The following is a 16,127-nucleotide window of genomic DNA, read 5'->3' as shown; positions in this document are numbered from 1 at the left end:
TAAAAGATCACGTGTTGTGCAAACACACCCTCAGTAAGTAGTTTTGTGACTGTCGAGGTGATTCTCAATTCACTGCCGTACGGAATTGCATCATGCATAGAGCTATGTGTTATTTTCGCCTTGCAGCTAATACCAGTCTAAGATTGACGAGACTTCGGGTTCCACTGATCGTCCCCATCTCCAGCAACAGCCGTCGCTTATCGAGCTCGTCCATTCCTGATAATTTCATTATAACTTGCCCGTATGATGATGTGCATATCCCTGAGACTGACCTCTACAATCATGTATTCCAGCACTTTCCCAAGTATGGCAAGAAGACTGCTCTAATAGATGGTGTTACAGGAAGGGAATACTCATACAATGAAGTACAGGAGTCAGTGGTTAATATGGCATCTGGTCTAGTGAGGAGTGGTATGCAGAAGGGAGATGTGTTAGCACTAGTTTCTCCCAACAGTGTGGAATTCTGTACAATGTTCTTCTCTACACTTGCCATGGGAGGGATTATCAGTACTTGTAATCCAGCTTTCACTGCAGGAGAGTTAGCCTACCAGTTTAAGAACTCAAACTCAAAGTACGTAGCCACCATACCATCCTTGTTACCAACAATACAAGAAGCAGCCAGTAAGGCAGGTTGTGTAGAGAAGTTGATATTACTGGGTGATGATGGAGGTGTGGGAGAAGGGAAGAATATGATATCCTACCAGAGTTTAGTGAATGACAGTGGATCAAGATTTCCACACAGAATTGGAATAGTTTCCAAAGAAGACATAGGTGTGTTGCCGTATTCTAGTGGTACCACAGGTTTCCCTAAAGGAGTAATGCTGACTCACTACAATGTAACTGCCAATATTCTTCAATTAACACATCCACAATTTTTAGATTTCTATGCTCCAGATTCTTGTGTTCTTGGGGTGCTGCCATTCTACCACATATATGGCATGGTATGTATTCTTTGTATCTGCTTTTATCAGGGAGCACCACTGGTGGTCTTGCCAAAATTTGAGCCTGCTTTATTCTTGAGTAGCCTAAAGAAATATTCAGTAACAGACACCTTTTTGGCTCCACCTCTTGTACTTTTCTTGGCTAAGCATCCAATAGTAGATGACTACAAAATCTCAACTTTACGACATATAACGTGCTCAGCTGCTCCACTTGATGGTGAATTATCACGTCAAGCTATGAACCGGTTGGGAACACGTATCCTGCGTCAGGGATACGGCTGCACCGAACTAAGTCCTGTTTGTCATCTTAACCCAAGAGATGTGGATAATCTGGACACTATAGGAGTACCCATACAGAACACTCAAGTGAAGATTGTAGATGTTGATAGTGGCAAGGCAGTGGGTCCACATTGTCGTGGTGAAGTGACTGTCAAAGGGCCTCAGGTATGCTTTATAGACTGTCCACTGTTTCTGTGTATAGTTGTACTACAGAATCTGTTAATTATGACGTTTGAAAATGAGGACACCTGTGTAATTTGCCCACTTGGCAATGATCTCGATAGTATCCTTACCAAGTCATCAAAAGTAATCAGGACACTTCAACATTTTTTATCGATTACTATTACTGAAATCATGTTCCAATATACCTAGTTTTGTGCATGCACTTGAACATGGAGCATACATGTCCTAATGCGTACATTTTTTGTGTGCGTGTCTGCACCTTAATGCCCTAATGCTAATCTCTTTGTAGGGATTAGTGATTGGTTATATGTATCAATATATAGCGGACCGTTGTTTATTTAAACCTTATGACTATGATCAGATAAGTGAATTGTTTGGATAGTTGAAGCCCACTACAGAACTTCTTTCAAATACGTACTCAGCCACTTACTTTATTATTATTATTCACTGACACTTGTAATGTTCTAATTGAATAAGTCATTTTCAATTTCATATAAACAAGAGTCAGGTAGTTGAGTTCCCATGATACTTTAACTAAATTGTAATACGATACAGTATGTTGTAATATTGATATATTGATGGTACTGACTATCAATTTAAAGTTGTGGCTTAGGCTGTTTAAGAGCTTGATGATTAAATTAATGTCTGATATACTGAACAATGAAAATTGATTGATTGTCCATGCACTACTTTATTTTATATGCTACATCACAGTGCTTGTATTGTAAGCTAGCTAGTAGATACATGTGTGACCCACTGAGCAAAAACCGGTCGTTTTCGCAAAATTCTATTTTGCTATAAAAACGTATTGAAATAAACTGGGTAAAAATACGTGTGCTACATAAAAAATATATGGATGGTTTAATTGCTTCGGTATGTATTGAAACAAAGCTCAAATCAGTAAAAATCTATACACCACCAGATTCTCTTGTTTATTGGAAGTAAGAATATCTTTGTTAAGTGTTTGTACAGTGTATGGTACGCGAGCTATGTGTGTTTATTTACGAGGCAGTAGAAATAAGTGTACCATCATCATTTAATTGTTGAAATGGCCTTCTTCGTTGCCCACACGGAGATGTACACGAAAAATACTCTACCTTGATCGATGTGCCAGTTCACGGTGAACAGAGTGAGCCAAACGCTGTATTCGTAGCTTGTTTCAGTCGTGAGTTATGATCGATTAAATAAGCACCTGTATTTTATTTGCCATATTGTTGCTGTATAAATCGAATTTATTCCTGCTCCAACTGTCCAGCACTATACAGGGGTAACTCCAAGACTATTCATCACAAAAGGCTGAAACTTTGGCTATCCACTCCTTTGTTACTATACATAACAGAGGAGCAATAAAATGGAATTCGAGGCATGTGCGAAAACAGCCGGTTTTTGCTCAACAGGTCACATATATTGCACCATATTACGCTTACATGTATACATGTTTATAATGGTATAATTGTGTCTTCTCATTCCATACATTCTGTCTAGGTGATGAAGGGTTATTTCAGTCTTCCAGCTGAAGCTTCTAGCATTAAAGATGGATGGTTGAGCACTGGGGATCTTGGTAAGTGATGGTGAGATGCATTTTGTTGCATGTGTGGTTTTTAGGGATTTGTGATACATCAAGTGGGCACATAAATGTGAATACTTTTTCACACTTTCATGTTACAAAATGCAGATATTTCATTCCAGTACTGAGATATGATCTATCATGTAGTAGAATGTAGTTTTTAGTCACATGCCCTATTTTCGCAGGCCCAGTCCCATAATATAGTTAACACTACTTGGTTTAGCAATTTGCAACATATCTAGCCCACAATTTTCTACATGGACCAGCTAAGGGCATTACACTAAGAGTATAGGCATAATGATACTTTTTGATAACCTATAGATATTTTGGTTGTTAGTATATTCCTTGTGTGTATGATTGAATAGTATATTGGACGTTAACTTAATTGTGCCAGTGTGTGTGTTGCAGGTTACTATGATGAGAACAACCTCTTCTACATAACTGACAGGTTGAAGGAGTTGATCAAAGTGAAAGGTCTTCAAGTAGCTCCAGCAGAACTGGAGGCTCTTCTTCTCCAACATCCACACATCTCTGATGTGGCAGTTATAGGTAAGGGGATCACATGATCCAGATGATGTTAGTAGTGTCACTGTACAAGGTGTTGATGATGAGAGATCTGGTGAGCTTCCCCGAGCATTTGTGGTGAGGAGTAGTGATGAGCTGAGTGAACAAGAAGTGGAGGATTTTGTGAAGGGACAAGTAGCAGAACACAAACAGTTAAAAGGAGGAGTAAAGTTTATCAAAGAAATACCAAAATCACCAAGTGGAAAAATTCAAAGAAGATTGCTTAAAAACAAATAATAAAAGTAGCAATTAAAAGTTAACTATATATATATTTTTACTTCTGTGCTTTTTGTGTAACCTAAATTGTTTATTGATTGAGAGTTCAAAATTCATGTAATTTAGCATTCCTATGCTGCAGTAGAAAACATCAGTGAAGAGTTAGATGTTTTTTGTGCTAGAAGCATTTTTCCTTTACAGAACTGACACAGCATGCATCATACATCAAAAATACTGCCTATATTTATTCCATCTATGTTTTTGTGTTGGAACTACTAATCCAACAGTTTTACTTATCAGATCACAGGCTTCAACTCTGAATAGCATTGGAGTCATTTAGCTATAGATTTGTGGCCTATTTTGCCTTGGTATATATGTGGGAGTTTTTTGATTAGACTGACTAAAGATGGAGTTAGTATAAATATAGGTAATATTTTTGCTGTGTGATATAATGTACATAAATCGTTTATTATATAACTTTTACTAAGAATAAAAGTAACTACAGGAATTCCCTTAGTTGTTGCCACTAGCAAATGATTGAAATGAATGTACCACATGATACACATTGTCTAAGAGTTGAAAGCTATTAAAGTTTCAACATGTCCAGTATCATGATATATGCAGCTATAGTTTTGTTGGAAAGTATTCATCAATGTTTCTAATTTTTTGTGCAACTTTACTCAATTCAATACTATAAACATTGGCTTCATGTATATATGTGTCTACACTGGCTGCTGCTCTATACCAGAATGTGTTGGTGGTAGCCTTCACAATTAATGTTGCAAGCTGCAGTTGTGAAACTAAACATGACGGCCACTTTTGCATTGAAAATCAAAAACAATGATAGCATTGTGATCATGTTTTAATGCTCTTCATCATGTAGATATATAATAACTCACACTCTGCCACCATGCCCACCTTTAAGTATGTTAAATGACGCAAGGAGTCTGTTGTAATAAATTGATATGACTTATATAGACAACTGAGCATAGTTGTTCCAGCAATCCCATAATCATATACTCATTATTTTTGCCAGAAAAATAGCTGAAGCATTATTAATTTTGCTTTGAATTTACCAACATAGCTAGGGCCATGGAAGTCTATGTGTTGTGACTGCTCTATTAGAGTATTTCAATCACCAATGACATTACTTTGCAAAAATTTGAAGGAGGCACAGAATTATGTACATCTTGGCTCGACCATTAGTGTGTTTATACCATAGTTTCTCAAGTACAGGTACAATGCATTTTCCTATTAAAAACTGCAAAACCTTCTTACATGTAGACAACACACTGTATTTGCTTATTATTGTGCTTTGCATTTTCTTAGGAATGCGACTCACTGCTGTGAGCCCTGGCTGTCATGCTAGGTATAGTAGCTGATCTAAATAGTCTTCCTCCAAGTAAGCAGCTAGCACTTGAATTGCAATAATAACTGTATAAAATACACAGGTTACAAATTACAATAATAATTTTAACATGCCAGCATGCAGTGCATGGTTAAAAGCACAGTAAGAAATAGCTGGAATGATTATGATGACCATATGTACAGTATATTTGGACACTGTAATAATTTCTTATAATTGACCTGTTCTAGTCTCTATACATATTACATAACTATAAGTAAATAGCAATATTGTATTTCATTTGTTATAATTATAATCCAGTTACAATGCCAGTTTTGGCTTGTACATGCATTCGATGGAGATATAGAGTATTAACTAATTCATTGAATGTGTATGCTGATTATTATTATTATAGATGCGCATTTACATGTACAATAAACCTATAAGTGGCTGTACGGGCCTATGAGGCCATAACTCCATTCCTTATAAGTTAAGTTCACATATGCAGTTAAGTTCACATGTGCAGCTAAATGCATTCTAGCAAGAGTACATAATAATAAAAAGTACTCTTGTAGTCTTACTCTTGATTTATTATTATGTAAAAAAGTACTCTTGTAAAATGTACTCTTGTAAAAAGTACTTTTGTCTTGTAAAAAGTACTCTTGTACTCTTCTATTATATTATGCTCTTGTACTCTTACTCTTGATTTATTATTATGTTATGTACTCTTGATTCTAGTAATCTTAGTAGCACAATGCATGGCACGAGTAAATTAAAATGAAATAATATTATATATAATGCAGGCCAAGCCTGGGTCATATATACCTTGATACTGACTTACTCAAATTTTGTTCTGCAGTGTATCATGTCACCAATGAATCACCCACTCTATAGTAGTGTTGTTCTAATAATATACATACTATCACTAATACTATTTTGCTGTTAGTAGTAATTACTTACTATAGTATGTACAAGTTGAGCTGCATGGATCCTGAAAAACAGCTAAAATTAAAATGTGGATCTTTTTCTCAAGAGAGTTAACAACATTTCAGCCAACCAGATGATTAGTGGTGACAGCAAAGGTGCCAACAACAAGCATGTACGGTTTAATTCCATTACAAGTTTGGGAAAGGTCTGTAATGGACATTGCACTTTTATGACTTCCCCATAGGAAATATATGGTGAAAATTTTGATTGGCTGTAAATATTGTGTCAGACATTTGAACGAAAAGATTTAGAAATATTTTTAGTGGGTAAAGCAGTGCTGCTACAAATGAGCAAATTTCAAGATCGTGTGTAATTGCATCCGTGAGTTATTAATTATTTTTAAGAATCCAGCTCAATGCGTACATATACTATAACATGAAAGTATTATTAAGGTTGTGGTATACTAAGGAAATACTAAATACTATTATATTATTTACCTGTAAATACTTACTAGTTACTAGGAATTTTACATTTGTTATACTGGTATAAATATCAGATGAAAATCCCATGTTGTCAAGTGACGTTGCTCTAAAAAGTAACTAGCGCTATTATGCAAAGTCTTTATTGCTGTAAAAAATTGGACAATCTTTGTGAGACTTACAAGCTTTTAAATATAGCTTGGCTGTTCAAAATATTTTACCCTAAGCCTGTTCTTCACTTGAAACTTCAAAAATAGCCCTCAAGTTGAGAATCAATGTTTCACCCAAAGGGTTGTAAATGCTGAGTGGATTTCCCTACCAGCAGGTCTATAATCTTAATGCACACTATTTTGATCTAATTACTTGGTGAGTTTTTGCTTATTTAGACGTGGATGTGTACAAGGCCCAAGTGCTAAACATTTATTCTTGTGTGTATCTTAAATATAGATAATATTAACCGTTAAATTTTCTTGTGGTGATATAAGACTTTTGAATTAATCAATTACTGTATTTACATTCATTTCCGAAAGTAATACTTACTGATTAGTAATAAAATGTATATTGTACTAAATCATTTTCAAATTACATTGGTATTACTAACACTTTACTATGATAGGCCAGATATACTTTTACTGTACTATGTGTGATTTGTGAAAAGGTACTTTTTCACACATTTTATATACCAGCAAACAAAATGATGTAACACTTGATTCCTTACAATGATAAATTTGCTCTTAGTATCAACATGCAGCCAGATACTGTAGCTACACTCAAGGAAATTTTCAGGCAATCATATGCCATCATTGCCATAAATAGAAAGTTAAAATATGAAGCCCTTCAAAGTTCAAAAAAATGGGTCAAATTTTCTGTGTGACAAAGATACTTTGATCTTTTCACAAATCCAGATAAATATATACTAAGGCAAATTTTTGAGTCCAATACTAATCTAATACTGAAGCAACGCTACATTATAACAATATAATGAGGAGGAATACATGGAGCATTGTACACTGTATGTTCACACTTTGTTACCCAGCCAACATAACTTTGCATATAATTAATTTTAATGTAAATATTGGTGATAAATGCTTGACTTTTGTGTGTCTTCAAGCTTAGTCATATTTTTTGTGTATATGTATGTATACACCTATTCAAGTTATTGTATTCTTTTAGATTTAAATATTGTCTACCTTCCAGCTAATTCAGTATCATAACAACTGCCATACCATTCACTGTTTCAAGCTTATCATCAGTTGCAGAATTGTCTATTAGTAATGAAGCAGATATTACACATGTCACACTGAAACATGGAAGAATAAAGTGATCGGCAGGATCCATAGTATATACCATGACTGGAACATGGGAATAGAATATTCTATAAGTACCCCCCACCTGGTGATTATTCTTCAAGATGTTCTCTTACTGGTCAATGGAAGTTTCATACTGCTATGTGAATGATATTTATAAAACATTGCATAAGTCAACTTCAGTGCATCTCCATAATATGATATGTTTGGGTGTCACAGGATGTGCAAGTAGAAATGTTCATGGATTGTTATAAACACTAATTACTGTTCGAAGTGTAGCTTGCACTATCGTAGAACTACATTGTGGAATGCTTTGCCGACAGCTTTACATGGCACAACAACATTTACTCATAGTTATTTAAGAACATTTTAGTAATGTTAGGGGTCATCCATTATTTTCAGCCTTTACGCAAGAGTACAAAGAGTACGCTAGGGGGGAGGGGGTTAAATCACACGTACACTTATAAAATGATGAATAATCATTGTGTATATACTGTACATAGTATCAACATTTATACAGTATGCTTTGTGAAGGAGGGAGGGGGTTAGAAAAAGAGTACTCTTTGTATGCTTGAATAAAGACTGAAAATTATGGATGGTCCCTTAGTTTGTTCATAAGTAGCTAATTATTTTATGTGTGTGTTTATGTGTATGTTGTGTGCAGGGCGTAGCTGAAGGACAGCTTCGGCTGATGCTGCCTGCCTGTTAAAATAACAAGTTACAAAATATTCATTGACCAACATGGTATGTTTTTAAGACACAATGACATATTTCTACTCATGGTTGTACATAAAGGTGAACTATTTTAATGTCCATTTAGTTCCACTTGGGATACTTTGAAATAAGTCCCTCTCTAGGGTTCCTATGGATATAAATACATGAAATTAACAAGACTGCCTGGCTAGACTCTGTAAGTGTTTAAGCATAAATCGGATGGCTGCAGGTTTGAAGCTGCCCAGGTCCAGTCATGAATTTTTTCTCCTTCTGCACCTTTTAAAACATCTTAATATGTTTAAACTGGCTGCATGTAGGACCAGCTAGGTGTCCTACAGATCTTCAGCACTTGTGCTGTAAAGCCTTAATAAATAAATAAAATGCAGTGAAAGGAACCATAAAAATGTTGTAAGCAGCTTTATAAACTGGCATCATAGAAATAAGCCCTTGTTTGGGATAACCATGCAGTTAAAGCATAATACATGTATAAGTACATAATAGTTCATGTTGAAAACATTATAATATAGACAGATGACTTAATGGACATGCAGTGGGTTAGTACTAAAATTGAAACCCGTAGAGTATTACAAGTCTACATGTATATATTATGCTTCACAGAAAACATCATCAAAAAAGTTTTATTATTACCTATATGTAGTAGTCTAACATGTTGAGTTACAGTAGAATGTAAGTTTCCTGAAATTTTAGTCAAGCAATGTAATTTTTGCTGGTTGCCTCAAATGGCGATTATAAACACAATTATAAAGACGATTGGGTAAATAAGTTTCTAATGGGTGCATGTGTGTGTTTGTGTGCATGTGAGTGTGTGTGTATATAGTGTGCATGCAGTGTTAGGAAAGTTACTTTTTACAAGTAACTAGTTACATATTACGTATTATTTGTAACTGAACTATTTAGTTACAGTTACATATTACACATAAAATAAAGTAACTATAATAATATTACATATTATATTACTTCGTGTCTACAGCCTTAAGCTGTCACGTGTGAAACTACCACCTTATCACGTGACATGATTTCGTTGTTGGACAATGTGCAAATCTTGGTTATAAGTAAGAAGCTGGCAGCGGCGGAGCAAGTAGTTGATATGAGGGGGGGCTGGGCTGACCCAGACTTATTTCTATAGTTTGGTAAGGTGAGACCAAAAAAAAAAAAAAAAGGTCACAACCAACTTACAAGAGCTTTCCACCTCACCAGCTACCATTTCTAGCTGATAAACTACATAAAAATCTTTACGTAGCTCGCTACACACTGACCACTTTATTAGAGTGACTGCTCTATTAGAGTATCTCGATCTTTATCACGGTTTTCAGCCCCACTCCAAGAAAAGATAATTTCGGTGTGATATCATTCTGAGGGGGGGCTTCAGCCCCCTAGCCCCCTCTTTCCGCCGCCTATGGAAGCTGGTGTTCAGTAGGCTTCAATACTTCGTTGTGGCTAGGCGTTACTCAGTGGATTACTAACGAGATTAGTAACTTCGTTACTTGTAGTAATAATATTACGTAATATTAGACTCGTTACAGTAACTATATTTCGTAGGTAACGCGTTACATTTCTAAGTAAAGTAACGAGTTATATTACCTGTTTTTATAGCATATTTCGTTATAGTACTTAGGTACCACAAAAGTAATAATATTACGTAACGCGTTACATAAGTAACGCGTTACTCCCAACACTGTGCATGTCGTGGGAAAATATAAGCCAATTTGCTAGTGGTTAGAACAAAAGATTCCTGGTTCAATGTCTGGTTATGCCCAGATGTTATTGGCATTTCTCATTTCTCTGAGCAAGAAAGTTACTCACACTACCCAGCTGTTTAAATGGGGACTTAGTTGTAGCATCAGTGGATACCGGTGTAAACTAGAGAAGAACTTTCCATGTCTCACAGAAAGTGAAGGCCCAGGTGCTGCAGGTGGGACTTTGGGTATCCACACCTTTTGACACCTGTGGGATATGGCACAGCCTCCTGCAGGTTACTATGTAGTCCTGCCCTAGGAGGACTTGCTGGCACCTGCACCTGAGTAGCACACACACAAGTGTCCCAGTGCTGATTCACTGGGAAAGTTTGACCATGCTAGCATGGTAGCTAAGGGCTTTCTATGTGTGTCTGTCTGTCTGTCTGTCTGTACATGAGGCAACACAGCTAAGTGGTTAGAGCATTGGCCTGCAATGGTAACTGAAAAATTTCAGGTTTGATGCTCAATTATGCCAAACTAATGTTGTTGTTGTTTCCTTGAGCAAGAGACTTGTACCCAGTTTATCCAGCTGTTTAAATGAGACCCTGTGGCCTGGTGTCAACTAGGGAAGCAGCCCACCCAGCTGTAACATCAATGGGTACCTGGTGTCAACTGGGGAAGCAGCCCACTTAACTGTAACATCAATGGGTACCTGGTGTAAATTGGGGACCCCAACTTTCCATGTTTTGTACGTATAGTGGGTGAAAGTCTAGATGGGACTTCAGGTGTCCACATGTTCACCTGTGGGACATGGAACATTTGCCCACACTGACTCATAGCACCTAATCATGAGGTGACATAGTGAGTAGACATGTGAAGTTACAGAAGTTACTACTATGTATAGTAGTATCCTTTTAAGTGTGTTTCTTCTTTATATTGTACTGTTAATTAGCTTTGATATACGACCATTTAATTCAGCATATTTTTAAATCTTATTTACAATTCACACACTGACTTTAATTCAGCCTCAGTAATTTAGTTTTCTTAGGCTCTGTGATCATCGCTGTCTGCTTACCTTCCCGCAGTCCTAACAAGAGTAAACAGGCCCTCTACTGTGAACTGACTAAATGCCTTATTTAATCCGTGGATATTTACTTATGCTTTTGTATCAGTGGAATCACTGACTGTGTATTATAATTATTGTAGTGTTAATGCAGAAACTGTGAATATAATGGAAATCCTGCTAGTTGCTCATTAATGATCATGCATACAGTACAATATTTACAAAGCAGCTAGTTGCTATAGTGTATACTTGTATAGTTTAAAAGGATACGTGTTAAAAGGCCCTGGTTCTGCGTGAAGAATTCAAGCAGAACCAGGGCCTAAAATAAGGTTTTAACATTGCACATATTTTGTAGTATTAAAGATTAAGCATGCAGTGATAAATGTGATTTTGTGTGGTGTAAAAGTTACAAAAATTGCTATAATCAAAACACACAACTAGAGTATAATTTTAATATCATATACCTAAAATGATATGTGCACCGTGGTTGCTGTGGTTGGCAAAAAGGCACTTCTTGGGCTGAAGTGATGTCAAACAGTGGCGTAGCCAGACTTTTTGCCATGCCTGGGCACTGGGTGGGCAAGCCATTCAACTTTGTGCAACACACATAGACATGCCCATCTTTATATGGACATCTGTAGACATTTTAAAATGTGTTGTGCATCACTACCTACGTGTATACTCTACCTACACTAACTGTATGCAAGATAATAATCTTACTAATTGCGACCAGTAGCTATATAGCTATTTCACATACATACATACATACAACGGTGCCTTAATACCAGACTAGCAGGGAATTTGAATGAAAGCACGGAGCGCTTATAGGCCGCATCAAACAACTAGATCTTCAAGAACTAGCTATATTATGGATAAACTTTAGTACTATAATTATATCTGTACTAGTTTTTGAAGCCTCTAGTTTTGCTGACAATCATTTCAATTATCTGGTACTGTACATTACAAGTAGCTGTGAATGGCCTTACTAAGGTTGATGACTCTGATATAATTAATATTTCTGGATGGATGTTACATGCAGACCCAGACCCGGAAAGTAGACTGCATGAGGAAAGTGGACTCGGCATGTGGCTGGTGATCTAGCAGGTAGCTAATTCGTATACAGCAGGGGTGGTACCCCTGTCAAGAAGGGCTAAAGACCCCTTATCAAAGATACCCTTAGCTTTTATTGAACATTAAAATTGGGCCACCATCTTACAATCGACTGGGATGCTTACAATAAATGCTTAGCAAGATTGAGATACGTACCCACATCACCTTAATGCAACAGTCATGCAAATATTAATAGTATTCTGACAAACTACTGAAATCACTCTCAGATTCAATATCAGAGGATCTATTTTTAAAACTTCCCTGGGGGCATACATAATTATCATTTACGTAGCTATACTGTTATGTAAGCTATATTGTTAAGTACATAGCTAGGCCCTGGCATAACAAAAAGTCTGGCTAGTCTGGCTATGCCCCCCATCCACTATACATAGGAGTCAAGTAATTGAAAAGTGTGCAATGTTAATTATTTTGGGCACTGAGCAGAACCATTTGAGTACTGTAGAAAATATGCTGAAAATGTACTATTGCAATCCCCAGCTGAGAGTGTTTAATGCGTGGGAAAGGCAATGATTCCAGTATTATTCCTCAAAAGCACAGAGAAGCAAACTAGATTGAAAAGATGTATAATAGTATCCACCAGTTAAATTTTGCAAAATACTGGTAGTTTGGTATACTTAAGTTAGTGAGCTAGTAGTTATAGTCACCCACACTAACCTTGTCTACTACGAACATGTTCACAACCCTCAGGGGCATCATTATGCAGAGCTACGCATGCAGTGTTTGGATCTCATGAAGCCATGCATAGTCATTAACAACCAGACAGTAAAACTATACTATAGGTCGTCACTCTAAGTCTTGCAGATGTCATTCCACACCATCTATCAATCTGCAGGCAGAGAAGCATACCCTACTCAATCCTGCAATGATGGCTATGCAAAAATATACAACCAATGCAAGCATTACGTAAATGTTTCTAGACCAATTGCATTGGCATTCGATTTGGTTTTAACAACAAATTTCAAGCTTTATTAACAAAAACAAGCCCCAGAAGCTTTTAATTGCCATAAGCACACTGACAATCACATCAATTAATTGCTGGCTTGAGACACACTGCTCTGTAGAGTTGTACTTTTGGTTACCCACATCAGCTTATATACATTTGTTTGGACTCAGTGAGCCAAATTATGAAACACTTACAAGATCAAACATCCTATATATCAGATAACCAGTTTGGTGTTAGATCTAAGCACTCCTGTGAATCCCAATTATTTATTACTGCTGGCGATATTGCTAAAAAAATGGATAATAACCATCGAGTTGGTGTTGCGATACTACGCATTTGACAAGGTAGCACACTCAAGACTCTTGTACAAGTTAAATTATTGTGGTATTAGAGGAAGTATACTAGGCTGGCTGAAATCTTTTCTTTATGATCAAACACAACAAGTCATAGTGGAAGGCTCCAAATCATCTATTTGTGAAGTAACATCTAGTGTCAACAAACGTCAGATGAGTGATACTGTTTGTAACAGTGCTGTACACCGGTGTGCAAATAACCAGTTATTAACCAGTGTGTAAATAACCAGTTTGCAAAATAACCAGTTATTAACCAGTCAGCCAATAATAACTAATGAAGAAACCTTTAAACCAGTTATTGCCCACCCACTTGGTAAACCATAAATTAGTTACCCCTGCTGACAAGTGTTAACATCATAACAAAACCACAAAGCACGTGTAAATATGTGGTTGTAATAACTTTTATTGTAAGACAGGATGTTGATGGTCACTTTGGTATCACTCTAAACCTTCCAGCAGGCTTGTTGAGTACATATTATGTCTGCCAATATACACACAAACCAATTAACCAGTTATTGCCAATTATATATTGGTAGGCAATTAACCAGTGACAAAAATTTTGTATTTGTACAGCACTATAGTTGTAAGCACATGTGGAGTCACTACAAACACTACCACACGAGCCACACTACTTTCAGTATGGTGAGTTAAAGCTTCATAAATTTTCACATGATAAAATGTCACGGTAGTCTTACTAACCATGAAAACCGTAAAAATCACGTACTACAAAATTTTCCAGGTATACGGTATGCATTATACTCTACAATTGAGGTTTACATATTAAATTCAAATAGATGAAATAATAATTCGTTAAATGAATTCACAGTTATTTGTTGCCATGCACTCAGACAACTAACCTGAAAACCTCTCATGCTGACCCAATATAGTATTACAATTACAAGGTAGCCAGTTGCGTGCACTTTTATATGTGGCTATAAAGTTTCCAATTGGCTATAGGCACGGCAGTTTATAATGAGGCCAACAGGAGATGAGGAGAATGTCAGCAACTATTATTATTATTATTATTAATTAGCAAAGCCATAGATCTATGGCAAACCCCACCAGGGGCAACACATTAATGTATATTACAATTACATGTGATTGTAATCGAATTATTCTTACAAGTATCAATGTCAATGTCAGGAATAGCATTACCAAGTTTGGAAGGACATATATTAATAGATGGCTGACAATTTTTCAATGGCTGCTGCACCATGTTGCTTTAAATTTACATTCCCATATGTTTGCAATACATTATTTTCCTTTTTTTATCACAATGTCATGTCCCTTCTTCTACTGACAAAGTTGGTAATGGGCAGTTAATTCCATTGAACAATTGTTCGTGGTAAGAAAGAGTACTGATAAACATCGATTCTTGTTTGTAGGTGAATAAGCTTGAGAGGATAGTGGGAACTGTAGTGTGTGCATGATATTGGGCTGGTAAAGGTAGACAATGATCAGGTGTGACCACTAACTTTCTTATAGCAAGGTGAGTTAAGCCATTGTTCTTTGGTCTACTGACTGGGCCATTTAAGGTACAGCTGTACATCAACATGTCTGTTATGATGCTGTTGAGTAGATCTAAACCACAATTTGTTTACAGCAAAACCGGGTTACAACAAAACCAGCTGCAACTATTTCAAGTTTGTTTACTACTTGTGATGTGGTAGGGATTCCAGATGGCTGCACAATATATTCAACAAATAGAAGTACAGTAGATCCTCGGTTATCCGGCCCCCGTTTATCCGGAACCTCGATTATCCGGAATTGAAAATGACTGTTCTATTAGAGTATTTTGAGTATAGGTGTGCGTTCTATTAGAGTATTTCAATGGAGCTCTGCATATAAATGTATGGGCTTCAATTATCCGAACTATTCACTTATCCGAACACTTTTATCATTGCCTGAGAACGAAGGGGTTCGGATAACAGAGGGTCTACTGTAATAGCTGTTTGTAAAGATGATCTTTAATTTCTGTTGGTGCAGTGTGCAAGAAGTTGATTTGCTTTGCTGCAAATATAGTTGATGTGGGGATCCTAGGATAATCTGTGATGGAGGCGGATGCCTAGATGATTATGTTCCAATACTGTATCGAGTGGGATGTTGGACATTTTGTAAGCGAAGCTGCTTTTGTTATGATGTAATCAAGGTGGATGTAATGTTATTTGTAATATCTTGCATTTAGGAATATTAAATTCCATCAACCAGTTGCTTGCCCAGTTAGTCAGAGAATTTAGTGCAAAACATAATGGTCAGCTGGTGTTGCTATAACTTTATAGAATACAGGGGCGGATCCAGGGGGGGGGGGGCTTTGGGGGCTGAAGCCCCCCCTCCCCCCTTCACTTTTAGGCTTTACTTGATCAATATGCTGAGTATTATAATGAAATTGTATTGTATTGTATTGTATTGTATTAATGC

The 16,127-nt window shown here is 36.6% G+C and overlaps 1 protein-coding gene across 1 annotated transcript; it reads left to right on the top strand.

The window, feature by feature from the left end:
• Positions 1-3: 3 nt before the first annotated feature.
• Positions 4-3,866, top strand: LOC136254075 (probable 4-coumarate--CoA ligase 1). The gene is made up of 4 exons (XM_066046733.1): positions 4-1,385; positions 2,889-2,964; positions 3,379-3,519; positions 3,569-3,866. Exons 1-4 carry the CDS (start codon positions 93-95, stop codon positions 3,769-3,771), a joined length of 1,713 nt encoding a protein of 570 aa, XP_065902805.1. The 5' UTR covers positions 4-92; the 3' UTR covers positions 3,772-3,866.
• The last annotated feature ends 12,261 nt before the right edge of the window (positions 3,867-16,127 follow it).

This window comes from Dysidea avara, chromosome 4, assembly GCF_963678975.1.
Source record: "Dysidea avara chromosome 4, odDysAvar1.4, whole genome shotgun sequence".
Classification (NCBI taxonomy): Eukaryota; Metazoa; Porifera; class Demospongiae; order Dictyoceratida; family Dysideidae; genus Dysidea; species Dysidea avara.
This window is presented reverse-complemented; position numbering and strand designations above follow the sequence as displayed.